Consider the following 26,870-nt stretch of genomic DNA (forward strand, 5'->3'; position numbering starts at 1 on the left):
TTAAGAGATTCCCTGTTCCAGGCTCTCACCAACACCCTTCAGCTCATAGCATGGGCTGCTAACTAAAAATAGCTGAGATGGGGAAAAGGACCAGACCAGACAGACAACCAGGTCCAGGCAACATTTTGCAGCACAGCCTGTGCTGGAGAGACGCTGAGCCCCCTCTTTATTTTCCTCTTCTCCAAAAAGAAAACTCTGAGATTTGGGGCAGTCACATTAGCACCTGATATGTTTAAAAACATCACGAAGTAAACGGTGCTGCTCTCTGAAAACAATGCAAAGCACAACCACAGATTTCACAGCCCACTGCCTGCGACAGAAAATCCACAAACCTGGGGAACCTGGAGCAAAACAAAACGTGCAGCACGTTCAGGACCCCAGAGCTGCTCAAACCGCGGCTGCAGCACAACCCGGTTTGCGTTTTCCTTCCTATCCCAGTGTTAGATCTGCTTTCTGTGGCCTCCTCAGTGAGGGACAATTCTGTGCCTGAGTCTCCAGCCACAGCAAAGCTGCATCTCCTCCTCTGTGCCCTGTCACCCCAGCCCAGTGTCACTCCTGTTCTGTTCTGACACACACACTGCCCAGGCGGTCAGCAATCTCTCTTTGAGGCTTCCCTGCAACAAGCTCAGCATAGCGTCTCCAGTTCATTCTTACATTCTGAAGCCAGTATTTAATCCTTTTAATACATGTAGTGCTGATTTTTTTCATTCCAATTTCTGACCAATACATGGGACACTGAGTCAAATACCTTACAGAAGTCATATGTGTATTACATCAACGTCACCATTTCATCTATTCCATCTGTAAACTCACTTTAAAAGGTAGAGGCTCATGAGATCTATTTTCCACAAGTGAATTTTCCATGTTCATTGCCACTAATTACGCTATCCCCTTTAACTTCTAGCTGATGTTCACACTATGCACTCTATTTTCTCCTTGGGCTACAGAACTGGGACATCAGGATAATAAATGTCTGTACCATTCCATACACCTTCTGTTACCACTGGCACCATGGTCATTTTGGTCCAGCCCTTGGGAATTTCGCTACTGCCCAAACACCAACTAAAAGTGAACATTAATAGCCCAGAGGGAACTTCACACAGGTCTTTTAAAATTCTTGGATGCAAAGTATCTGAACTTGCTAGTTTAAGAAGGTTTAACTTTAATAGCAGCTGTTTAACATCCCCTTCAGTTACTGTTGGACTGGAAAGTGTTTCATCATCCTCATATGATACAAATACATCATTTGTCTGTTTTCCAAATAGAAAACAGAAATATTTACTGAACAGTCCTTCCTTTTCTATATTTTCATTGATAATTTGACCACATTCGTGTGTTAACAGACCAGTATCATTTCATTCCTTGAATTCCCAATATCCTTGAAAAAATCTTCCCAACTTCACTAGCCACAGACTTTTCCTTGCATTCCTTTGCTTATCAGTGTTTGATTGCCTTGAGCTCTCAGTCCATGCTCATCACTATCAATATTTCCCTTTCCCAGTATTGTACCATGTATATTTATTATCCATAACTGCCTTCACTTCTCCTACAGGCTCCCGCTGTTTTTTTATGCAGAGTATAAGGTAGCCCTGTATATTGATTAATCACGAGGTGCAGGTCAGGACCCAGGCAGACCCCAGCACCACAACCTGCCCAGCACCCCAGGTGAGGTTGTCCCTGGAGATGCTCCGGGCCCCAAGGGCTCTCACAACACAGAGGCAGGTTTGGAGCAACACAGCTCGACACAGATCAACACAGCCCAGCTATCCCACAAACAAGTGAAAAAAATGAGTGATCTCCTGGATCCTCTGACAAAAACAGCACCAGCCCCTGAGACATTCCCCAGGGATGGTTACAGCCTTAATTTGAAGTCCCAACTGCTGGGGCTCCCATCCACCGGTGACTGTTCCATAAAAAGCATATTTCAATATTCTCCACTCTCCATGTCAACTTTGTTGTTGTTGTTCAGCTAAACCCTGTCTCTCCATTTTCTCCAACTCTGCCACATCTACAGCAACTCCTCTTTGTCTTTGGCACACACATCCTTGGATACCTGCAGGAGGTTATTTTGAACCCTGCAGGGTTTGCATATCACCGGGGTTTGGGTGTCAAGCCCAGCACAGGCACAGCTCCGCAGGGCCCTGAATGTATTTGTGTATGTGTGTATGTGTGTGTCTGTGTGTGTGTGTGTGTGTTTGTTTGCGATTCTGCGAACGGGGCTGCTTAGCATGTTGAGTCCTCCCCGTCGGGATGATGTGTTAGAGCGGATTGGCTCGCGATTCCCCGAAGGAAACATCTGCACATTCCAGACACATTTTGTAACAGGAGTGAAACCCATCCTTGAAGTGAAATTTTACAGCCTCCACAGCGCAAAATAACGATTGCTGGCAAGGACCAGTGGAAAAGTAATGTTTAAAATATTATTACAGGGAAGCGGCTGCCAGAGCCTCTAATTAATCATCGGAATGTCTCTGGAGAGGAGCGGAGCCTTATGTAATGCTCGCCCAGCTCCTGCCCGAGCGCAGCTCCTCTTGTCCCCATCCCCATGTCCCCATCCCCTTCCCTCAGGAGATGAGGGACCAGCACCGGCTGCCCTGCCACGCTGACACTGGCCATGGGGATAGGCGTTCCCCTCTGTGAGGGCTCTTTCAAGAGCTTTTGGCCAGGTCTGGGGTCCACATTTCTTCCAGGTGCTCAATTTCATAGAATCATGGAATCCCAGGTTGGAAGGGACCTCAGGGATCATCTGATCCAACCTGTCTTGGCACAAGCCTGGTCTAGACAAGCTGGCCCAGCACCTGTCCAGCTGAATCTTAACAGTGTCCAACGCTGGGGAATCCACCGCTTCCCTGGGGAGATTATTCCAATGGCTGGTTGTTCTCATCAGGAAAAATTTCCCTCTTGTGTTCAATCAGAATCTTGTACTCATCACTCCTTTTCCATGGGACTCCTTGTACGAAGGGATCTCCAGCTGCTTTGTACCCACCGCTGAAACATGACAAGCTCTCCTCTCAGCCTCTTTTCTCCAGGCTAAACAAGCCCCATCCTCTCAGCCTTTCCTCATGTGGTGGCTTCCCAGTCCTTGGATCATCTCTGTGGCCCTTCCCTGGCCCCTCTCCAGCCTGGCCACAGCTTTTCTGTACAGCGAGGACCAAAACTGAGCTCAGGATTCCAGGGATGGCCTGACAAGCACCAAGTAGAGCAGGATGATGACTTCTTTCCCCAGCCGGGTAGATCCCAGCCTGTGCTGCACTCCTGGATTATGTTCTCCCAGGTGCAAGACCTTGCACTTGTCCTTGTTGAACTTCAGGAGCGAGACCAACCTGGTCTGTTCCTGACAGCCACGGGGCAGTTGACAGGACGAGTTCATTATCAGTGCAGTGTCCTCCCCCCAGCCCCGCGCTGTGCATGATCTCTAACCCACAGGATCCAAACACGATAAAAATGCAACCGACGTTCCAAGAAATAAAATGCAAAAAGCCTCTAAAGGAAAGCAGGAACACAAACAGCAGTGGATGCAGACACATCTACGGGGGAGGAAGAAACAAAATGTTTGGCAGGCTGTACCAGCAGCAGGAAGAGGAGAAGTGAAATGAGTACGTAAGGGAAATGAGTCCTGTGCTACAGCAACCAGAGAAAAGCCCGCGGGCCCTCAGGAAGAGATGTTCTCTCAGCAGCACCAAAGGCAAAGTTCTGTTATTCATCAGGCTGAAGATAACATGAACGTAGCCAGAAACTTTGCTGGAGAGGACGTGTCCACCTCTGCTGTGTCGGGCCATCCAGCCCTTTCAGCGACGAGGGCTCAGCCCAGCCTGTGCCGGGCTTCTCTGCCACCCCCAGGTACGCGGCGTGAACACGGGGCTGCCGGCCTGATTGTGTTGTGAGAGAACCACGTAAAGCATCATTTCACTCACTTCAGACCCCAGGTCATGTCAGTGATCTGTTGACAGGAAGATGGCTAGAGCAGCTGTTCCTTTCTCTCATGGGACCAACACCTGTAATCCTTTTTTTAAAACATCATTACGGAGAATAAACTGTCTAGGGGGGAAAAATAAGGCCTTGCAACTCTGCTAATCTTCCTAATGATTTAATACCTGCAAATACTCCTGGGAGGTATTCCTTTCCTGATCGCATTAAAAGCTGTTGTATTAAACATCTCGCAACACTTTAGCATCCTACTGTGGATTTTTTTTTAAACAAAGCCAACTTCTCTGGAGACTGAGTAGGGGTTTTACCTCCCACTGCCCCCCCCAAATTTTAAAAGACCTTCTAATGCCTGCCTGGGGGATTCCAATAAGTCCTGGCACAGATTCTCCACATAGTAGCAAAGCTAAACAGAGCATGGCTGTTATTGTAGGGATCACTCACTGCCAGCACAAATACACAGACTGGACCATTCAACCTTTTACAGCAGGAAAGTCACAGACAGTTGATGATTCACAATCAGCATTTTTTTTTCCTACTACAGCCACCCTTTTTCTTTAATTACTCTTTCTCTCTGGCAAGCATCCCTTCCCTGCAGTTTTTGCAACAGCAGCCTATACCACGTCCTTCTCCTTTTTCCTTTTCATCTGCAAAGCCAAGAGACATTTCTTTCCCAGGTTGATATGTGCGGGCTGTAAAATCTATAAACATCCCCATGTTGGCGTGTGCTGGGAGCAACACGGTGGCTGGGGGCTCAGCACCCCAGGGTGCTCCCACCAGTTGGTTTTCTCCAGCCTTCCCAAGCACCAGGTTCTCTGACAGTTCACCTGAACAACAGGCGCTTACTGCTAACACATAAAGCCATCGCACATAGGATCACAGAATCATTTTGGTTGGAAAAGACCTTTAAGATCATCAAGTCCAAGCGTTAAGCCAACACTGCCCAGTCCACCGCTACCCCATGTCCCTGAGAAGCTCATCTCCCATCTGTTCAACCCCTCCAGGGATGGTGACTCCACCACTGCCCTGAGCAGCCTGTTCCAATGCCCAACAATCATTTCTGTGAAGAAAAGAACATCACACAGTTGTCAAAGCACACACCAAGAAAGGAGAAATAAACCATTAGAGACTTAACAAGGCAGACGACACTGGAGCAGAGACAGATCTCTTAAAAAAAAGTTACACCCCTTCCACTTCGTGGATTATTTTTCTGCTACAAACAGATTTATTTTGTTGTTGTTTCACTTTCTGTTGAGTAAAACAGAAAGGGCATCGAGTCCCCTCTCTGGTACAGTACTACACAAAATGAAACACGGTCGGTGCTGGCGGAGGAGCCTCTGGGGAGGCTGGTGCTTCGCTCCAGGTTCAGGCAACTGTCTCGACTATGTCTCACTTTGATGATTAAATACAAAATTACCCTATTCTTCATAAGCTGAAGATAAAAAACCACAAGGGTGATTGTGTAAGAGGGTGTCAGCGGTAAATACAAACCACCAGTAAATCTGTTCTGTGCAAAACGAAAAGAAGAGCATGAACCCAAGCAATGCCAAACCCAATAAAAGACTAAGGACAGAGTGTCCCCAGCAAGTGGGGACATGTGGCCCACTCTGCTGTGCACCAGCACGCTCTGTGTCACCAGTGTGCTCTGTGCCACCACCACCGCTGCTCCCAGCACCGTGGAGGCTGGAAGGCTCCCAGGAGCAGGTTTGGCACAGTAGGACACCAAGTTCAGCCTGATCCCTCCCCAGGCTCCATCCACAGTCTGGAGGGATCTGGTAAACATCCTCGGTAAGCTCTGGACACCACAGCAACGTCAAGAAGTATCACACTCATAAATCAGACCTTATGTCAGCTTTGCTGGCTGCAGGAACAGCTGCCCGGTTCTGGCGGCACACGGAGCCCCAGACAGCACCAGCGCTTCTCAGGATTTATGGCAGACACTGAGTTAAGCTGCATCTTTGGTCTTATGTTAAATCACCTCCTTGCCAAGGCTAAAAATTGCTCCATGGTGTAATCACAAACCGAGGCAGAAGAACGAAATAACAAATTTCATTCCCGTATAATAATAACAAGTTACGTTTCCATAGCATCCCTCTTCCTCTCGAGTCCAGAAGGACGTTACCAACGGAACTCACTGAAGCACAGGGATCATGTAATCCACTGCTGAAATCCAGCCACCGCTCTTTACAGGGGCAATCCAGCCCTAACGCAGCGGAGAGATGGGAAGGAGAATGGAAAGGGATGCCAGGGAGCAAAGACCGAATTCTCCGCCATGCTGCTGGGAATGGAGGGGAAACCACAGCCCGGGCACCTGTGGTCAGAAAAGGTCCCGGGTCATGTACTAAAACACAAAACTGGCCCTTTATTTGGCCAAGTCATGCTGGGATTGCTGCCCGGTCACGTCTATTCAACAAGCAGCAGCCCCTGCTGATTGTGCCCCTCTCTCTGGTTCTCAATACAAACAGCACATTAGACTCGCTGGAAATTGTGCTTTGTGTTAGTCGTGGGTTCAGGAAGACCAAGACCCTGAGGCTTTTCCCGATAAGTAGCCTGTCTGTCCCATCTTATCCCTTGGAAGGCTGTCAAAGAGCTACTGTTTCCCTCAAAATAAAATAAAATTAGGAGCATGCAGGGGTCACAAGGACAGCAGTGAAGGAAAAGATTTCATCCAGGCAGGGGGATGAGGAGCGTGCGCTGCAGTTGAGCTCCCCAGCCCCGCGCACACGGCCGATCCCGAGGCACACTGAGCTACAGTCTGCCTTTGCTCCCATTTTCCTTTCCAACATTTTCCACACCCTCCTGCCAAGAAAACTCCTGCGAACTGCCGGCCCTGGCTGGCAAACGCTTCCCAAGCGGCACGGCCGCGGGCGGAGGGACCCGGGGATGCTGCGGGATGCTGGCAAAGCTCCGTCCTCACTCCTCCCCTCTCCTGATACCCTGCAAGGGACAGACTGGAGGAGACTGAGGGGTTACTCTGAAGAATATTAGGTATTTTGGGTCCTTTGCAGGGAGGCCAGCTCCCCAGCTCCTGTGGGGTTTGGAAGCCTTTGAAGACAGAGGGATCTCGCCGAGGTTTGTGGCAGATGCAGATGGGGGAAGGCAAAGCACTGAAATCAGGCAGCCACGCTGCGGCCCGGGCTGTGACCGCAGGGAAGGGTCAGGACATGCGATCAGCGTCCTCACATATCACAAAGAAGCCGATCGCCTGGTCTCAGGTGCCAGTGAATGGATTTCATCTTTATTACATTCAGAACCATCAAATCTTAAGACATTTTTGTGAAGCTATCTGCTGTCCCAGCTCCCACATTCAGCATCATTTAAGCAAATAAAAATTTGCATCTGAGGTCTCGTGTGTGTCTGGGTGTTTTTTTTAATTTCCTGCCGCATGAAACAGGAGGAGTAACAAAATCAAATCCTTGGAAACAAATGACAATTGTTCAATGGAGCAAAAAGAGATCCCACTGCCTTCCCAGGCTGCTTGTGCCACAGTGACTACACGCACGGCTGCTTAGACAGGTAGAAGAACAGGCTCCAAGTCCGGACTTCCTCACTTTTATGGGTTTAAATTGGATCCCACTAGGTGTTTAAGGCCACTATTGAACTGCTAACGCATTCTGCAGCATGACTAACACCGACTGGGTTGTTTTTCATCCTCATTTGGCTTTTTTTGGCTCCATCTGCCTGTCACTGCAGACAGGAGAGCAGAGCAGAGCAGCAGAGCACCAGGCGGGTGATGAACAGTGTGCTGGGACAGCAAACCTGCGACCGGGGAGGTGCAGGGACAAGCTGCCGCATCCCCTGGCTCAGGGAGCACACGGGATGTGCAAATGCGGCTGTTTATCAGATAAGGGGCAACTGCAACTGATGCAACAGAGCACGATGGAATGGTAGAAGGAAGAAGATGAAGAGCTACAGGTCGCTGCTACAAGAGGAGTGTCGAACATCCTGTGGAACTGACACTTTCCCCGACCAGGAAAAGTCTTTTGCAACTGGATGTCTCTGAACTGTGGATTTGGGTGATTTCAGAATCCTCCCCACAAGAACCCTCTCCCTCCTTGTCAGTGTGTGGCTTCATCTTAATGGAGGAGGCAAACTAGGCTGGGAAGATCACAAACGGCATGGAAAGAAACAGGAGAGTCTTCCCAAGAAATGCAACCACAGAGCCGGTGCCAGGAGCCCCTCCCTGCACAACCACAGCTCCCAGAGGATCCCAGAAAGGGTCAGGATGGATTCCAGGATCCTGGAGAGGGCCAGGCTGGGTTCCACCATGCTGGAAAGGGTGAGGATGGATTCCATCATCCTGGAAATGGTCAAGATGAATTCCATCATCCTAGAAAGGGTCAGGATGTATTCCATCATCCTGGAGAGGGTCAGGATGCTCATCCTACCTGGGAGCTTGAAAATCTCAGAAAAAGCTGGGCAAGAAACTGTCAGTAAATTAAATCCATCCTTTTCTTGTAATAGTCTACCTTTCCGGATGTGAAAACAGCCCCAACCCTATAACTGCTGGCTCCTAAGGGGGAAACAGAACTACAAGTTTTCCCCATCTAACGGCATCTGTACTCTTAGACAAATCTCCCTTAGTTCAACATATCACCAAACACACTTTTAAATGCTCCCTCTGCTCTCCCATTAAGTATACTGTCTAATGAAATTCCACGTGGGCAGTCCTGGTAATTCACAGTGAGCAATTAGGGGTTGTAGTTTCAAATGGGAAACAATGGGCTACACAAGCATCCGTCCACGTCTGTTATGTGCAGACACCAGGGGCTGGCACTAGCCCTTGGACTTGGCATTCACAGGCTCGCAAGCTCTCCGGGCACAGGAAAAACCTGAATCTGCTCTCACACCTATGTACTATGGGCTTCGAGTCACAATTTGTCACCAGAGTCCTGAGAAAAATATTGGTGAGATATCCCAGCTGAGCACATAGAGATGGTGGGGCTGGAAGGATGGGCGAGACTTCGGAAATCAAAGAGGGAGCTGGAGGAACTTGCCCTTCCCATTAAACCTACAGATTAAATATTTACCTCTAAAGAGCAGAAATGTCACACAATCCATCTGATCACACGATAAATCCTCCAAAAATGACCCTCAAGATTTCGGCTGCCTCTTTAGCAGCCTCAAAACCTGCACCAGTCCCATGGCACCTGCCTCTAGATGACCCACTTTTACCCCAAAAAGGGAATTAGAAGTTATACTCAGTCTTGCCCTAAGAGAAGTGGTGGCTTCCCTAAAGCTGTCTCCTGGAATCATTACATTCAATTATAATCTCTACTTTTTTCCTTCTCTTTTATTTTGCTGAAGTCTTTTTTCCCCTCTGCATCTCCTTATTGAGAAGCACAGATGCCTCCAAATGTCTCCTACATGAGACTTCAGGCTCAAAACCCAGAAGGCAGCAACATTTGGCCTTTTTTGGTTTATTTTTAATCTTGAGATTTATGAGAGGTAGCTGACTCACATTTTGGCTGGCAGGGCTGGGCTCCTGTAAGGAATTGCATCCTCACTATTTTATTAATCAAGATAAGTTTTCCCACTTCAGTTTGAGCTGCTGTGATGCCATTGACTGCTGCGAGAAAAACACAGATCTTTACCTTGAGTCTCAGGGCGGTGAAAGGCCAGACATTTCTCCTGCAGTCTGTGGCCCAAGCAGCCCAAGTGAAAGGTGCAGATATATCACATTTCTCAGCACTGCTCGGCTCTATCAGGTTATTCAAGCATCTGCTGCCACAGGGGAGCTCCACCCTCAGCGAAAGGCAAGAAATCCTGCACACACCAGGGCTACTGTGACTTGTTAAGTATGGTTTTGCTTCACATACCCCGATTTCCTTTCCAGCAACGCACCAAGAAAAAAAAAGAGACTGAGGAGAGAGTCTGTAGCTAAGGAATTCAGTAAATTATTAACTCCATCCTACCTATTAACCATTGCTCTCCATTCCCCCGCAGAAACCCCAGTTCCAGGTAGCAAAGCCATGTCAAAATCTGATACTCCACTGGTTGGACTTGTAGAGTGGTCAGGTGATGCGGACGGTTCTGGCTTTGAGTTAAAACACATTAAGTGCAGTAATGATTAATCCAGAACCCTGCCACAAATCCATGATGCAATGTTGTTCCTCTTGTCACGCCGAGTTTCCCCAAGTGAATCCTGGTTCCTGGAGGTCACCACGGAGGAACGGTCCCGACACAGCCCCACAGAGACCGGACCTCCACACACACCAGGAGCAGGGGATGGAGAGGACAGCTCTGCACAAGGTAGCAAAGGATCCACGGGCTGGGTGCTGCTCTCCGCACTCCAAAATGAACCACATCTAAGCCTGGTGGTGCTGCTTTTGAGATTAGCACTAGCAAACACAGCTCTGCCAGGCTGGAGATGCTACAGACCAGTGGTAGCCAGATCACAGATTTGTTTTGGTTGGAAGAGACCCTCAAGATCATCAAGTCCAACCATTAACCTAATTCAGGCACTAACCCATGTCCCTGAGAACCTCATCTCCGTCTGTTCAACCCCTCCAGGGATGGTGACTCCACCACTGCCCTGGGCAGCCTGTTCCAATGCCCCACAGCCCTTTGGGGAAGAAATTGTTCCCCAGATCCAACCTCAACCTCCCCGGGTGCAAACTGAGGCCATTTCCTCTCATCGCTTGTTACTTGGGAGAAGAAACCAACCCCCTCCACGTTACAACCTCTTTTCAGACAGAACCCTGGCTGAACACATGGGTCCCACCAGACCTGCTCGTGGTGGTAAAGCTCAACCCAACACCCACCAAACCCCTCCCACCCCACAGGATGGCCCTTGCCTTCATAGATTAGTTACTTGCAGTTCATACATCACGTCACACTGCACAGGCAGCAGGATGCATTGCTGCTTGTTGGTGACTAATGAAGTTCAGGGGCTCCTGTTGGAAAGGAACCGCTGCTGCCAGCAGCCCAGCCCAGCAGCTGTTTCCCAGCAGATATTTGTGCACCCCCAGCAAGTCACCTCACACCACAAGCCCTTCACATCAGCTCGGCCCCTCGAGCACGTGTGAGCGCTCGTGTTCATCACGCCCAGCTGCCCCTCGGACGACTGGGAGTGCTCAGCGCCGGGCTCGGACACAAAGTCCCTGCGTGACCCCGGGCAACTCCCTCACTCCCTCTGAGCGTAAAGCTTTTACAGCCTTACCCAGATGAAAAATGGGAAGATTTCCTTTTTCTTTTGCCTTGTCTGTTCTTAGTGCAAGATCCTGAGGATAAGGTCTGTTAGTTGGTATGTTTGTGTACAGCATCCAGCCCTGCAAGGTTCCAATCCTGCCCAGGGCTCACGGCGCAACACATATAAAACCCCAATTCTCACAAGGATGACAGAGCACCAAGCAAATAGGAATCAGAAATCCAGGGCATTTATCCAGCAGCGAAGCATTTAATCCCTGTGCATGCATTAAATTCCCATCAATAACCGCTACAATACTCCCACAAGGCAAGGCAAGGCAAGGCAAGGCAGCACCAGCCCCATGGTGCAGGGAAGGAGACGAGCGCGGGGGAATCAAACACAGCCCAGCCCCCATAACCAGGATCAGAACTGAAAACAAAACCAAATCCAGGAGTCCCGCGTTCCCCTCCCGTTCCAGCTGTTAGACAACACTGCCCCCAGTAGCTCGGCTCTCTCCCAAACCAAGGTACGCGCTGCAATTCCCCGACAGGGAGGGGAGAAGGGCAGAGGGGGATCAAGTCCTGGCCCCAAGCACTGCGCTGTGCGCAGCCTCCGCGGCTGCTGCAGGATTTACTGGCTCCCAGGAACTGCATGGAAAGCCAATAAATGCAACACGGGCTCCACTGCCACCTCCTCTCGCCATGGGAGTGGACAGGAGTTATGCACAAGGAGAAAAAGATGCTCCGTGCTGCTGATCTGCACCAGCACCTGCAAGACGAGAGGATCTGGAGCAGGGCTGCGCGCCCGCAAAAGATCCAGGACTCTCAGACGATTTACAAAAGGTCTTTCCCAAACAGTCAGAGAGTGCGTCTACTTCGGGGGAAGCTTTGCATCCTGTGGGAACACAGGTGTGGGGGATTAATTTCCAAACTCAGTCTCCTCTCTCAGTTCTCTCTGAAGTCATGGGGTCAAGCTACAGGCTCGGATGCATCAGAGCTCATCCACCGAAAGACAAGACAGTAGTGGGCTCTGCGGGCTTGTTTCAGAGATCTGATGGCTCGTTGTAATCAACACTTAAATGCTGCAAATTCTAAACTATGCCAGAGAGCAACACCCCAGTCTGACTGGCTGCATAACGTGGGGTCACAAAGCAAATCCAAGGCGATGCAACATAAACTGATGGCTGTATCAGACGCAATCTGTGCATGTCATCAGAAATCAATTTGTTCAAGGACCGTGACATTGACAGTCCATTCTCCAGCAAGCACTGGAAAGGCAGAAAACTTTTCAAGAAACGGCTAATTGCTGCGTGCGATGAGCGACAACAGGCAGCAGTGAGGACCGAGGCTCTCGGAGTTCGGGGTCTGGCTGTCAGGCTACCGAAGTCACTTGGTGTTGTATGAAAAATGCAGATTCAAGAACAAGTGATGCTTCTGGCACACCCTGCAAAAAATGGGGTGTGTTCTCTGTAAATCAGACCTCAGGAGTGGGCTGTGTCAGTCCAGCAGAGCCACCAGTCCCGCCCAGGCAGCCCCAGCCTTGTTTCCATGGGCTGCCCCGACACCAGCTGTGCCCTGAACAGCTTCACTGCACAAAGGGGCAGCACTTTCCTTTTTTACTTAAGTAAAGCCGTTACGTACCGCTGGTATGAACACAATCCGCATATCTTAGCTACAGTGAATCTCCTTACATCTGAAAAGCTAACAGAGTCTAATCCTTGGCTTCTTCCAGCTTTTGTCTTACCATCACAGTTCTGTCCGTATGAACTTTTTTAAGACTTCTGATACAAACTTTGCACTGATCCATGCAATCAGGGGTTGCAAATCTAGGCAGAGTTCAGTTCATAAAGCCAGTGACTTCATGTTTTCCCTCTGTAGGAGTAAAATAATGTTCCCACATTCTGATAGAAACCTTTGATCTGCACAGATTTAATTAATTACTTATGAATCTCTGGCTAACGTCACGTTGCTCATTTCAGTGGCTCTCTACTTGCAGCTGCCTCCTCTGGCCAGGAGGATGCAGAACCTTTTTTTATTATGCAGAAGTGATCCTGACTAAGGGCTTCACCAACCTGTTGCTCCTGCAACAGTCCCTTCTAGGAAACCACCCAGGTAGCAATAATGAGCTGTCCTCTACAGCTGCTTTACAGAGGGTTGTTTGGGAGCCAAGACATTTTCCAATGGAAAGTCTTCACCCAGGGAATCACCCTGCATTGTATTTCAGATCAGTGCTTTGCTTTGTTTAAGGAAATAGGAGAAGATTTCTTTTTAATTGTGCTATGGCTTGGGTGCAAGGGCAGTTTTGTGACTTGGACATCACTCCTCACAGTGTCTTCACGATGCTCCTGTCCAAATACAGAATCACAGAACGGTTGGGTTGAAGGGACCTTCCCAGCTCCCCCAGTGCCACCCCTGCCATGAGCAGGGACATCTTCACCAGCTCAGGTTGCTCAGAGCCCCGTCCAGCCTGGCCTGGGATGTCTCCAGGGATGGTTCATCCACCACCTCTCTGGCCAACCTGGGCCAGGCTCTCACCACCCCCACTGGCAAGACACTGTCCAAAAAACCCCATCCCAACTCCTCTTTCTCAGCAAGAACTGCAGCATAAACAGAAGTGTCTGAGGGAGTAAAAAGCAGAGTTAAGTGGAGGGAACATGGCTGCAACACTTCTTGGAGACTCTCTACTTTGCATCTGGTTAGGGTTTCCATCTGTTCCCTCAGCTCTCTAAGGCCCAGGAGAGCAAACGCGGCACATGGTCTGTACTGGGAGCACATGGCACAGGATGGAGCCCGTGACTATTATCCTTATCACCCTATGGACTGCCTGGCACTGGCTGAAGAGCACGGCTCAGACGGTTCTCTCTGCTTACGAACAGCCTCTGTGTGTGACAGCCATTGAGGAGCACAGCAGCCACCCGTGAGGCTGTGACCGTCCATCCCCATCAGACAGCACACTGGCCCCAGACTCTGCCGGCGAGACTGGGGAGCCAGATTCTGGGAGAGCCATGTGTGTCCCCTCGATGTCTCCGCTCGCGTGGCCAGTTCTGCCGACAGCTCCGCAAACAGCTCACGGACACCGTGGAGCGCGGTCAGGGCCTGGGTGCCAGCGCCATGTCCTGCTGCTGGACGTGTGGCACCGGGGAGCATCAGAGGCAGCAAAGCAAACATCTGTTTTTTCCAAACCACACTTGGAAAGGCCAAGCTGTATCCCACCCCGAAAGCACAACGAGCCCAGCTGTGAGGCAAGCAGATGAACGGAGCAGTACAAAAATAGCCACTTCTGCAGTGCTCTTTCAAGCAACACGAGGTTGCCTTACAAAAATAAATACACAAAAAGGAACGATCATGGGGTTTTTTTCAGCTATTAAAGGGACTGATGTGCTCACATCACTGCAGCAAGGTAAACGATGCATCCCCAGGACTCTCAGCTCCCAGCACATTCCCCTGCCCACCAGCAAACCCCGTGGGTCTGTCTGCAGAGCAGCAGGAACCACTTGCAGCTGCCACAAACAGTCCTTGATGGGACCAGACATAGGTGCTGTCACCAACCTGACCTAAACACAAACCCTCACCCTTCAGGCTGGACTCAGCCCACCCCCTTCCCGAGGCTTTGGGAGAGGAACTCACAACTTTGGCCAACACAATTAGTCTGGGCTCTGCTTTCCCAGGCTTAGCTGTTCCTCGGGTTCCTCCCTCAGGAGGGCTCAACCCACACCCCAGATCCTCTTTTTGGAGAGCCACTCCCACCTCTCCCTCACCATGAAACATTTGCTGTAGCAGAACCTATTTTATTTAACCCATTCCCAGCAGGATCTGTGACCCCAGCAACGCAGGGAAAGGTGTTCACCGAACCCCACGCAGCAGGGAGAGGAAGAAGAGGCTCCACTGTCTCTCTGCTGCAGGGAAAGCTGCTTTCTGCTCTGGATCTGCAGAAGTTCTCCCTGCAAACACAGGGGATGTTGCAGTGGAGCTGCGCAGGGGCCAGTGCTGGGGACCCGCAAGTGCCACCGGCGGTGGCTGTCCAAGGAAGGGCACAGGGTCCGGAAATCTCAGCTCCAAACCAGTGCTGAGACCTCACGACTTCACCACAGACACGCCAAACAGCACCGCGCGGAGCCAAACGCACTCTCCGTGCAGGGAGCTGCCTGCACAACGGGTGGAATACGAGCTGCCCGCTGCCGCTGTAAGGAGGATGGGCCATGGTGTGGTGTCCAGCTGCGATTTCAAACGGACAGGAACAGGCTGGCTGAGTCCTGGTCTGGATTCGGAATTCATGTCACTACAGATCATCACACAGGCTGAAAAATGCCGTAGGTGGGATATTCATCACCACACAGTGAACAGACATCGTCATCTCCTTCCATCCAATGCTGTTACCAAACCGGTATATCGCGCCATCTTAACACGGGTTGCTAATTACATCAAAAATGACACTGGATTAAACAGAATAACACAAGACCGCATGCCACATCTGAAACTTCGTCTCTGATCTCAGCTTATTGAAGTTTTTACTAGGCCTGATGCCAGGAAGCCAAAGAGACGTACTCGTTCCTAACCTGAGGGGAACTATTTTACTGTTAGACTGGCAGAAATAGCTGACTGAAGAATATTATACTTTGTTTTGATTATCTCTGTTTAAATCCAGTGGCAGCACATCATCAAAATAGACGCAATCTTTTAGGGGAAAGGGAGGAGTTGGATAGTGAGGACAGAATCGGTTTACTGGTTACGGTCCCAATAATGTACCACAAATGCTACAGATGGTCAACTTGCATGTTGTTGATGCTCTTCCTGATGATAGTTATCCCTTAAAAAAATGGGAACGGCTGTAATCATATGTTTTTTGTGCAAAGCAAGAACTAACGCTATATTTCAATTTGACATTTTTAGTTTTGGCAAAGGGAGATGCCAACTTGGTGTTTAAGTAAACAACAGCCCTTCGATGTGAAAAACAAGCTAATCCTTTCCTGCAAAGGCAGGTTAAGCAATAAGGGCTGGGGGTGTCTGATCTGGAGCCCCCACCCTCCTGCTGGGCCGGGCAGTGATGTCCAGCAGGGATGTCCGTGCAGGCGGCACAAGCAGCAAGGGGAGCGCGGGCAGCAGCTGCGGTTGCTGGAGCTTTCCAGCCTTTAGTCTCAGCTCGGCAAAGCCTGGCGAGAAAGCTGGGCTGATGCGGGGCAGCAGCCGCTCCTTCGAACGGTAGTAGCTCCGTAAGCACAGCCCCTAAGCAGAGCTGCCAACTTTCCACTGTGGAAGAGACAGAAATTTTCTCTTTAAGCCTGACAGCGACTGCCTGGATCGTGCTGTTGGCTATGGAATAATTCACAAGTGCCGTGTCCCCCATGCTCCCCACCGTAAGAGCAAGAACCTCTCTCTGTGCAGCTCTCTGGCACTGCAAAAAGCACATTTTTGCTCCTGAGCTGTCCTTCTTCACCCCCGCTTACTTTCTTATTCACTTATTTACAACTCAGAGAAATGCTTGCAGACATATGGGGTAAATAAGACACTGAAAATCTAGCTGAACTGCAACAATGAAGCAAAGGACAACAAAGCTTGAAGAAATGGATAAAGGATGACGCAGAAACGCGTTACGGAAACTCCAGGGTGGAAAATGCAGCAAGACCAGAGATAAAACAAGGAATCCCATGAAATGGCAAACGGGGAGAGAAGCATTAACAAACCACACGAGTCTGTTTCGCCCTGCCTTCTGAGGGAGTGATTTTCTGTTTAAAACCCCTCTTTGTGTGAGCAGAACGAAAGCAGCTGAGTGAATCAGGAGAGACCCGGCGGGGGCTCCTCAGCTGGAGAAACTGTTCACTCCAATGGGGAAAAAAACACAGACGGAAAGACACCACCAATAAACTCAAAAATTGCAGGAAATAAAGAGGAAAATCAATGCAAACAGTGCCTGGTAAAAAATACCCCAGATGTCAAAGGATGAGGCGGGCAGAGAGCCGGTGTCCCATGTCACCACCTTCCCACCAGGGCGAGGAGATGTCCCACTACGGTTTCCTAGTGCCTGGTTTTCTGTCAGTACCAGGGTTTGTAGGTTTGGCTGCACCGAATTGCAAATCACAAAACCTTTAAACATCTTGATGCTGCTCAGGATTACTTAATTGCAATTTTTGCCCTGGAGCAGGAACACCTTCCAACGCTAGCTCTTCTTACCTAGCAGGACAGGTTTGCTGGTACACTTTTAAACACCACCAAAAACGCTAGCAAAGTTTTAATTTTAAAAAGGGTGAGTTTCCCAGTCGTGGAACAGCCCCTGAATTCCTCTGCAGCCTTAGGAAGGAGCACAATAACCAAGGCAGACCTCTGCTTGTGCTGTTGTAATGACATGATGCTGACACTTCACTAACACCAGAGACCATTGTGCTCTGATAGAATAACACAGAATTACCTCCTTGTTTGGTGCTCAAACTATAGTTACAATTTGCTTGTGTAATTGGTCTCTTCCTCAGGCTGAATGAATCTCGTCTGCAAAATATTCATCTAGCACCTCATTTGGGCCTTTTTCCCCCTCCAGAATTTCTTACAAAAGAGAAACACAGCTTTGTTTTCACTGGGGATATGGCTTCTTATAAGAATGACATTACAGGCTGGTTTAAGTTTTTTCTAGGAACAGCAGTAAAGCTATTTTGCTTCTGTGGACTGGACACTACTGTACAGACATGCCACTACTTCTGAATTAGATTTCAGTTTTAATTGGATATTTCCCCCCCCGCCCCCCGATAGCTTTTGAAGACACCTTGAGCATTGAAAAGGCTTTTAATGCATCACATAATAGCAAAACCTACCAATCGCTGCCAACTCTTGAAATTTTAAATCTCACAGACTGTAGGTTCCTGAATCATAAAATCTGTTTATTTTATGAAGGTTTGCTTAGGTGAAGTCACCGGCTAGGCACTATAACCCCAGGGCTCACCGCCAAATCCACAAAAAATCCCGCTGGGCTTTGGATGAAAGCTCTGACCCCACAAATCTGCAGAGCTTCTGCTTCTGCAGGACGTGGTGATAGCAGAGCTCGGGGCTCAGCGGCTCCTCACCCATCCACAAACAGTATTCCACGCTAACGAGGGAAAAATACCGGAGTTTCAACTCCAGTCTTTAAATCGAGATTCTAATCTCCACTTCAAAACTACGACGATACTAAAGATGTGTCAGAAACAGTCAATATTTGCAAAAGAAAGTCAGAAAATCTTTGAGGTTTATTTCCAGTTGAGGAATGAAAGGAGCGATACCAGCTCATGAAACAGCTGAGTCTCAAAGTAAATGCGAACAAAATCCGGTAGCCCTGCAAGCAGAGCACTTGAAAAGAGATCAGATCAGAGCGTTCTGCAGATGGGGAAACTCAGAAGTGCAAATTCTGCCACTTGAAGCCTGTTGCTCTTGAAGTATTGAGTGGTGATTTTTTTTTTAAGTTGCACACTGCGGATTATTTGGAAAAACAGACTTTGCTCTTGATTCCAGCCAGACTTTGTGTTACGCTTCAAGAACCCAACTCTGGCGATGGGAGGGGGCCAATATTCCCATTCCGTCTGCCTGGAGACTGCTCTCAGCCAGGTACGGCTGTCTGCAAGCAGCCCGGCTCATTTCCTTAGTGATTCTTTGGATGGGGCACTTCTTCTGTGCTCCTAGTAACAGCGCTGCCGAAAACGGCATTTATTTCTTCAAAGCTGCTGCGTCTATAATGTCGGATACGAGAGGAATTCATTTCCTAGGCCTTACTTCTAGAGCTACGGTATCACATTTGCTGAGTGCGATTGCCAGCACCCGCGTCTGCTGCAGAATCTGGGACCTTCGGCACCCCCAGTTTTCTGAACTTGGCTTCCTAAAGGCTGTTTTCATTTCAGACTAATAAAAAAAAATGTTTTGTTGAGATATTAAGAAAATGCTTTCCTCTAGCGAGAGAATAGACAGCAAATCATTAAAAGTGTTATTTACTTTATCTGTCAGTGTTCAGTAAAGAGAACATGAATAGACAAAACCGCTTGCATAACTTCTCCATGTCATGAGCCAGAGTCCCTCTCATTCCAACAGAAATTGATCCGTAAATCTTTCATGGTTATAATGACAATGTAAGGACACGTCCCTTCTTCCCCATCCTCGGGAGGTCAAACAGAGGAGCAGGGGAGACCCGAGTGTCACACCAGAGCGCTCCCGCGCATCTCACACCGGAATATTCCCAGCGCAGACTCCTCATCTGAGCGCTGACTGTGCACAGACGGACTCCCAAGACATCCACCCCTGGGCAGAGCAAAGCTGTCGGCAGCGCTGTGAGCTCCCCGTTCTCTGCAGGAGCAGAGCGGGATGTCCCGAACACGCTCCTGTCCGCTCGGTTACCATTTGCTGTAGCAGATTTCCCCTTCCCACTTTGTTTTGTTGACCTGCAAGAGCTTTATGTCCGACTTCAATTTGTCATCGCAGAATAGGATCTAATCCAAAATGTTCTGGGAGCTTTTACAACTCAATGCCTCTAAACAACAATAATATAAACAGTCTCAAACACTTACTACCGAAATTAATAATCCCAGAAACACACTCTAGTAACCCCAAATCCTTAAAAAGCCAAATGAAGGACTTATCATCACAGTCTTCAGAAGGCTGCTCTACCAGTCACCAGCGAAGCGCTGGCACGTTCCACCTCTGTCACAACGGCACATTCAGTCTGCAGAGCTGTAGATCCCCACGTCCGACTGACAACAGATCATACAATGCAGAAACCCCTTAATAAAAATCAGTTTTTCCGAGTTAGGGACTTTCTGCAATAAACGATGACTAATTTGTTTGGAAAAGTCTAAATGTATCTTGTAGGAAAACAGCTGGAAAACACCTTGTCTGCTGGACTTAGAGATGTGCACATTTTCCTGAAGTCAGTCTAGATACATCTTGCCAATCTAAAATTTAATGTTTACTTTGGTACTTGGCAACTTCTGCAATATCTCTTAATCTATATTGACACTAAAAAGTGGAAACTTGGTTAAGAATATCCAAATAGAAAAGCAGACCCTTAACTTATTGGAATACCAGAAGAAATCAGTTCAAGGGCAATTTTTCTACCGTGCCAGGCCCCACGTCATCTCTCCTACATGAATCACTAGATGCTTTTGTCTCCTCAAGAACAAAAAAGTTGCTTCCTAAGGAAAACAAATTTAGGTTCAGAAATAAATTTTTTAAAAATACTTTTCCCCAAAGTCTCTTTTTTTGCATCACGCAGTAACTTTAAGTGACTGAGCATCTGGGCCGTTCTAATGACCCTCCAAGAAACGTCCCTTTCTGACCGATTTTCCCAAAACAACAAAATCAGCATCCGGACACAAACACAACTGACATCCCACCCCAGCGCTTCCACGGAGAAAGTTTTTATTTGAACTTGTTAACTGAGTGTTTTGGATCTGCTGTTAAAAGTATCTAAACCACGTCCAGCTGCCCATTTCCCGACACCATCCTCTTCCTGTGATTTCCCCCAGAACCTCAGAAATCAAACTCCTGGCACAAAACCTCCTGCCCCTGCAGCACAGGCTTCACGGTACCCATGGGGAACGTTCTCCTGAGGGTCACCCAGCACTCATGGGGTGCCTGGGACCGGGGTCCCCAGCGTGGCCAGCGCACCCCTGGCCTCGCCAGCTCCTGGCCAGACAGGAGCAGCGGTACGAGATGGCCCACTTTGGCCTGAATCCTGAAAACGCTTCTCCAGGTGCGAAGCCAAGAGCATCTCCGTTGCCAGGAGGGGCTTCGGAGGCCGCCAGCCCGCCGTGCTCGCCCTCCCGAGCTGAAGCTGGGCTCGCATATTTAACACATATTGAGCCGGCTTTAGCTTCGCTTGGGCCGTTCCTGCCCGTGTCCGACCGGGCTCCCGGCAAACTTCCCGCCGTGTCTCTCTCCAGGTTTGTCCCTGCTGTCACGCGTCCCATCTCCACCACGGCCCAAGGCAAAACACGGAAATAGCCGCGGGCAGACAGAGCTCCGAGCAGCGAGCGCTCGGCGCAGCGGCCGCCGGCCCGACCCCCGCCCCGCGGTACTCACAGCGCCGTGGCGGCGGCGGGGAAGCCGGTCCCCGGGCGCTCCATCCCGCGGGCTGAGCAGTTGACGAGGCAGGCGGGGCCGGTGCAGGTACAGCCGGCGGCGCAGGGCTGGCATGCAGGGGCCGGGGACTGCCGGGCCGCCGCCAGCCCCCCGCACAGCAGGGAGCAGAGCAGGCACCAGCCCGAGAGGGGCAGCCGCGCCGCGGGGACGCCATGTTTGCGCTGTGATCCAGTGTCTCCATTTCCAAAAGGCATCTCTTCCCTACGGGCATGGCATGGCCCCGGCCCGCCGCTCCCCCGGCCGGCCCGGCCGGGCCCGGCCGCGCCCCGCCCCGCTCCGCCGCTGGCCTCCGCGCCCCTCCGCGCCGCCTCCGCGCCGCCCGCCTCAGCGCCCGCCCGCCATGGCGGCCTCTCCCCGCGGGGCTGGCGGTGCAGCGCTGCTCGGCGGCGGCGCCCGGCCCGGCCCGCTGGGCTCCCGCTCGCCGCGCTGACAGCCCCGGCCCGGCGCCGCTCGGCTCTGCGCTCCGCCCGGGCCGCGGCCGCCGCCTCCCCCCCGCTCCGCCTCCCGCCCGGCGGAAACCCGGCGCCGCTCCAGCCCCGCCGCCCCCGCCGCGCAGCCGCCCCCCGACCGGCCCCGGGCGGCGGCGAGGGCCGGGGCGAGGGAGGCGCTCGGCCGGGCCCGGGCCAGGCGGCCCCCGGGCCGTGCTCGGCAAGGTGGTGCGGGGAATAGCGGGGAGCGGGAGGACATCGGGAGACACGGGCATCCTGGGAGCAGGAGCATCGCGGGGGGCAGAGGCCATGCTGGGGGATCGCAGGCGTCCTGGGGAGCAGGAGCATCCCCAGGGCAGGGGGATCCCGGGGTCAGGCGCTGGCCGGGGGTACATGGGCATCCCAGGGGCAGGGGTCTCCTGGTGGGCGGCATCTCTGTAACCAGGTGGGGCAGACAATGAGCATGGAGTTCTGCTAGGGAGACGCTTTGGTTGCCTCAAAATGATGGGGAAAGGCTTTCCCTCCTCTGCACACAGGGGCGATGGGCAGAGGGGAGCATGAGCACCCACCTGCACTCTCCCTGAAGGCTTTTGGTGCTCAGTTCCCGTGGCTGTGGCTCATTCCCGAGGCTGCTGAATCCCGTAAGAGCTGTAGGGTATGGCATGTGTTACATGGTACAGCACAGTCAGTAATTCAGATATCTAGGAGAGGGAGGAATAACAAAGCAGGCACTTTTCAGTGCATTTTTCTAATGCTCATAATCTCAAAGTTGACAGGTTTTGATGCTACTTGCACCCTGCACTGGCCCAGGGCACTGGCCATGGCTCAGACTGGGCCAGACATGGTGGTCCATGCTGTCATTATATGATGGCTCCTCAGGGATCCGAACTGATTCTAGTTTAAAATGACTGAATGATTTGACTAAAATAAGGACTCTATACAACCAAAGGAAGCACCGTTTTCCTTGGTGGGGGCTGATATCTAAAGTACCAGCCCAAGGCACTTTCTCCTCCTGAGATTTGCTGATCCACACAAAACTTTCAGCAGGTTTTTGTTAAATGAGAACAAGAGCATCTTGCTCTTCATATACGTGATTCCATTAGTTCTTGCAGCCATTCACACCCTTTAAAAAATTCACATGTAACAATGAAGTTCTGCACAGCAAATCACTCCAGCTCAGCCTTGGTGTCACGCATGCGGGTGTCCCCGGGAGTCCCTGGCACATGCAGAGCTGGAGCCATGGTCTATTCAATCACAGCTGTTGCAGCAATTACTGTCTTTACAAAATCCTTCAGAAGTGCCGCCTGGCAAGCACCTCTGTGACATGAGCTGCTGCCACACCATGCAGGCACGTCACTCACCTGCAGGGAGGTGTCACCCCAAGCACCCAGCCGCCCCGGTGCCAGAGTGAGGGGCATTTGGTACTTGTCCGAAGCAGCTTGCACAGCTGAGTGGAGCTCCTGACACCGCTGGGACTGCACCTCTCACCTCCACTGGCTTTTTGCTGCTTCCGCGCGCGTTCCCAGCGCTGCACTGGGCTCCGACGGCAAGTGTGCCGGGAGCTGCCACCGGACACGGTGTTACTGGGGCCCTGTCAACCAACTGGCTCAGGAAATCTGCCTGGCAGCTTCCAAGGGAGAGCCCACAACAAAAAGAAAAGGGTGGGAGAGACACATGCTAGCTGTCTGCAAGCATCCAGAGAGTGCAAGCAGCAGAGAGCCAGAACAATTGTTTGAGGTGGTACCAGCCGAACGGCGGGAGCCTCAGAGCCTGTGACCCCCATGATTCCTCTGCTGAGAACAGACCTGGGGCAGGGAGGGCTACGGGAACATGTTTGCCTTTCTGGGTGACTGGCCCTGCCCAAACCTTGTCCCTCTGTCTGTGCAAAATGCCCTCTCTGGAGCCGTCCTGCGTGCGGGTGCCTGTGTGCACGCACTCGTTGTGGGCCAGCTCGCAGGTTTTCCCTGTGTGATGCTGCTGTGGTCCTGCACGCCCTGGCTCCTGCACCGGGCAAAACAAAACATGGGCATCTTCCCTTTGCCTGTAAGAAAATAGCTGATCTCTGGTGAGCTCCCTCCACCTCGGGCACGCTGCAACCTTTGGAAGCTCAGGAAAGAGCGGGATGATTGGGCAAGGGTGGCGGTGAATTTCCTTTTTAATTGTGTAGGACTTTTTGAAGCCTCTTGTGACTTCAGGCACGTGGGATTCTCTAGGGGACAAGGGACTGTCCCGTTAGCACTGGCTGAGCATCTCCTGTGGGTGATGAAGTCTGTGACACCGCCCAAGCTGCTCTCCGCCTTGCGCTCAGCCTGGGGTGCTTGATCTTGATCCAGAACTGTCCCCATCCAACCAAGTCTGTAAGCACCTGCCTAGTTTTAGGTCCGTCCAATGTACCACTGAAACGAAAGGAGTGATATCAGTTCCTATCAGCTGGGGCTCTGGCTTTTCTTATCCAAATGCTGAAAAAACCTTAAATAACAAGCCTGACAGCATCCGATTTCACTTCTTGGCATGGTAGTTAATGTATGTGAGAATTTACTTTCCAAAAACATTTTGTGCCTTTTGGACTTGAAATCTGCTTGAAAGACAGATCATCTTTTGCATGATGTATTGTGCCCAAAATAGCTCAGCGTTTACTACTTCCTCATGTGACTACGATGTATTTATTTCCTCTCCCTCAATTGCAAATTGCTTTTTTAAATTTCTTCCCCTTTCTTCTGTACTGATGCTCATATTTCTTCAGATAACAGCAAGGAGGAAATATCCTGTGTATGGATTGTTATCAGTAGATTAGATTACTGATGCAATACAGCAGATGTAATGAAGTTAAGGGCTCTAGCCCAAAAGCCAGGGCTGCCAAGCTGTGATGAGGGCAGCAAACAAGGAAATAATAGAGTGGGAAAGGAGACAGCAGATCTCGATATAGCTGCAAAAAGAATCATTTGTTCACTTCAAATCAATATTTTTTATCTTGGAGAAAGGTCTCCTGGCTGGGTCGGGATGGGTTTTAAAATGCAAACTGCACAAAATTATAAAAATGGAAAATGTATTCTGGGGCCGGGAGGCTGTTGCTCACTGCGAGGCTGGGAATGGCTTGTGGGGAAGGGATTCTTCTGGTTCCTCCTACTGGCAAGCAAACACAGGGTTTCTCAACACTGTTTACTCGAAGTGGAATTAAAACCCCAACTAAGAGGGTGTTAATTCTCCCTCTCCCACCAGTCTTGCAGGCTGGACGCACCCAGGACATCAGCAGCAATGGATACGCTGTGGTCAGCAAAACGTGACAGAGCTGTGGCCGGCCGGGAATGTCGCTGCTGCCTCCGGGTGACTCTGGCAAGATCCCAAAAGCACCGCAGACGTCTCCAGCGGCACCCGGCCAGCCCTGAAACCCCTCTGTGCACAGCCAGACCCTGCGGCATCCCCTCTCCAGCACCACATTTCTATACATTAAAGGCTGCGGGTGCAGGCTGTGCTTCCCACAGCTGAGCTGCAGCTGGCACGCTCTGCAAACCCCTCTACATGGGCACTGCACCAGCTTCACCTCAGACACAAGGGCAGCTGCTTCCAAAGTGCACACAGGGAGCAAGGCTCTGCACTGCAATGCCCTCCCGTGCTGCTGCTTTTCCCCTTGCCCAGGAATCCTTTGTCACATTCACACATGGAGCAGTGGGGTGGGCAGGAGAGGTGGGAACACCTTGGCACCCAGGAGTGTAACCCACAGGACCTGAAAATCTTCATTTATCCTGGGAAGAAATGGCTGATTCCATCCTGGCAGGGTTGTGCTGTGGCTGCATTTTGTGTGTCCTTGCTCTGCAGAGGGGTCGCACTGGCATCATCGTAGAATGACAGAACACTTTGGGTTGGAGGGACCTTCCCAGCTCCCCCAGTGCCCCCCCTGCCATGAGCAGGGACATCTTCACCAGCTCAGGTTGCTCAGAGCCCCGTCCAGCCTGGCCTGGGATGTCTCCAGGGATGGTTCATCCACCACCTCTCTGGCCAACCTGGGCCAGGCTCTCATCACCCTCAGTTCAAACAATTTCTTCCTCATGTCCAGCCTGAATCTCCCTCCTTTAGTTTAAAACCATCTCCCCTTGTCCTACCACAACAGATCCTGCTAAAAATCTGTCTCCATCTTTCTCATCAGCCCCTTTTAAGTGCTCAAAGAGCACAATAAGGTCTCCCCGGAGCCTTCTCTTCTGCAGGCACGATGCCATGGCTCATCCCTCAAAGGGGGTACATGCAGTGTGCCCCCGAAAAGAGCTGCAAGCTCTTTTCCTCCAGCGCTGCTCCTGCGGGGCCGGTTCGTGGGCCCCTGGCGCCCTCTAGCACCGGCTGCTCCGGGAGAGGAACCGGGGAAGCGGCTTCAGTTACTGCACAAAGCACCGTGACATTAAATGGGATGCAAACCGAGGGCGGCTCCGTCGTGGGGTGAGGGCGATCCCAACTCCTGCCCTTGGCTGCCCCTCACACGGGTGCACGCACACCGAGAGCAGCGCAAAACCCATACGGTCAGTGCCATCTATGTACAATGGACCAATTGCAGTTATCCTGGCTCAAATGTACCAAGCAGATCTATCTCACACTGTGTCCTGAGAAGATTTAATCTGTGCTGGATTAATTACTCAGCAACTTGCCCACCAAACAGCTCCCAGCTGCACCTCTGCAGGTGCTGGGCACAGGGTGCTGCGGACAAAGCAAGGATGTCACCACCCAGCTCTTCCCCAGGTGGCTGGAGAAGGGACCCACCTCTCTCAGGCCTGTGCTGGGGTCGGTGCTCTCCAGTGGAGGAGCATGTGGTTGTCATTTTGTGCTGGGTTTTCAGCTGCTCGGGGCTGAGCTGAGTCAGCAGTGCCAGCACAAGCCCCTGTTGGGCTTTTTGGGGATTATTTTTGTGGACGGTTTTAGCTCAGGAAGTCAATTTATTCACACTGATCGTTTTCATCCGTTTGACGTAGTGTGAATGTAAAACAGAGCTGAGTAGTTTTGGTGACAACACTTTCTGCACAGTAACTAATTGGTGGCAATTCTGCTTTTATTCACCAAATGCTTTTTCAAAGCAAATAAAACTCTTTCAATATTTTTCAACATCCAGGGCTTTCAGGGGTCTTTGGCTGATGGAAGATGTTCCCTCCAGGCTGAACTCATGAACTCCTGGTTTCTGGCTGGGGGTGCTCTGGGCCGTTGCTATAGCAATGCTGATGTCGCAGGCACTGCAGGGCTGGAATTGGCATGTTTCATTGAGATGAATTGAAGCCATCCTGGGTTTTACCTGGGTGAAAAGTCAGGGAGAAGCCAGAGCTG

General features: G+C 50.8%; 1 protein-coding gene across 1 annotated transcript in view; it reads right to left on the reverse strand.

Moving 5' to 3' along the window:
* Positions 1–21,335, reverse strand: part of PKD1 (polycystin 1, transient receptor potential channel interacting) — a gene marked incomplete at both ends in the record, with an annotated part of 83,933 nt that extends 62,598 nt beyond the window's left edge. The window contains one exon of the mRNA XM_080353888.1: positions 21,082–21,335. Coding sequence (XP_080210014.1) covers positions 21,082–21,335 — 254 coding nt within the window. The remainder of the gene's footprint in view (positions 1–21,081) is intronic.
* Between the last annotated feature and the right edge of the window lie 5,535 nt (positions 21,336–26,870).

Source organism: Nesoenas mayeri (genome assembly GCF_963082525.1).
Source record: "Nesoenas mayeri genome assembly, chromosome: 15".
NCBI classification, from domain to species: Eukaryota; Metazoa; Chordata; class Aves; order Columbiformes; family Columbidae; genus Nesoenas; species Nesoenas mayeri.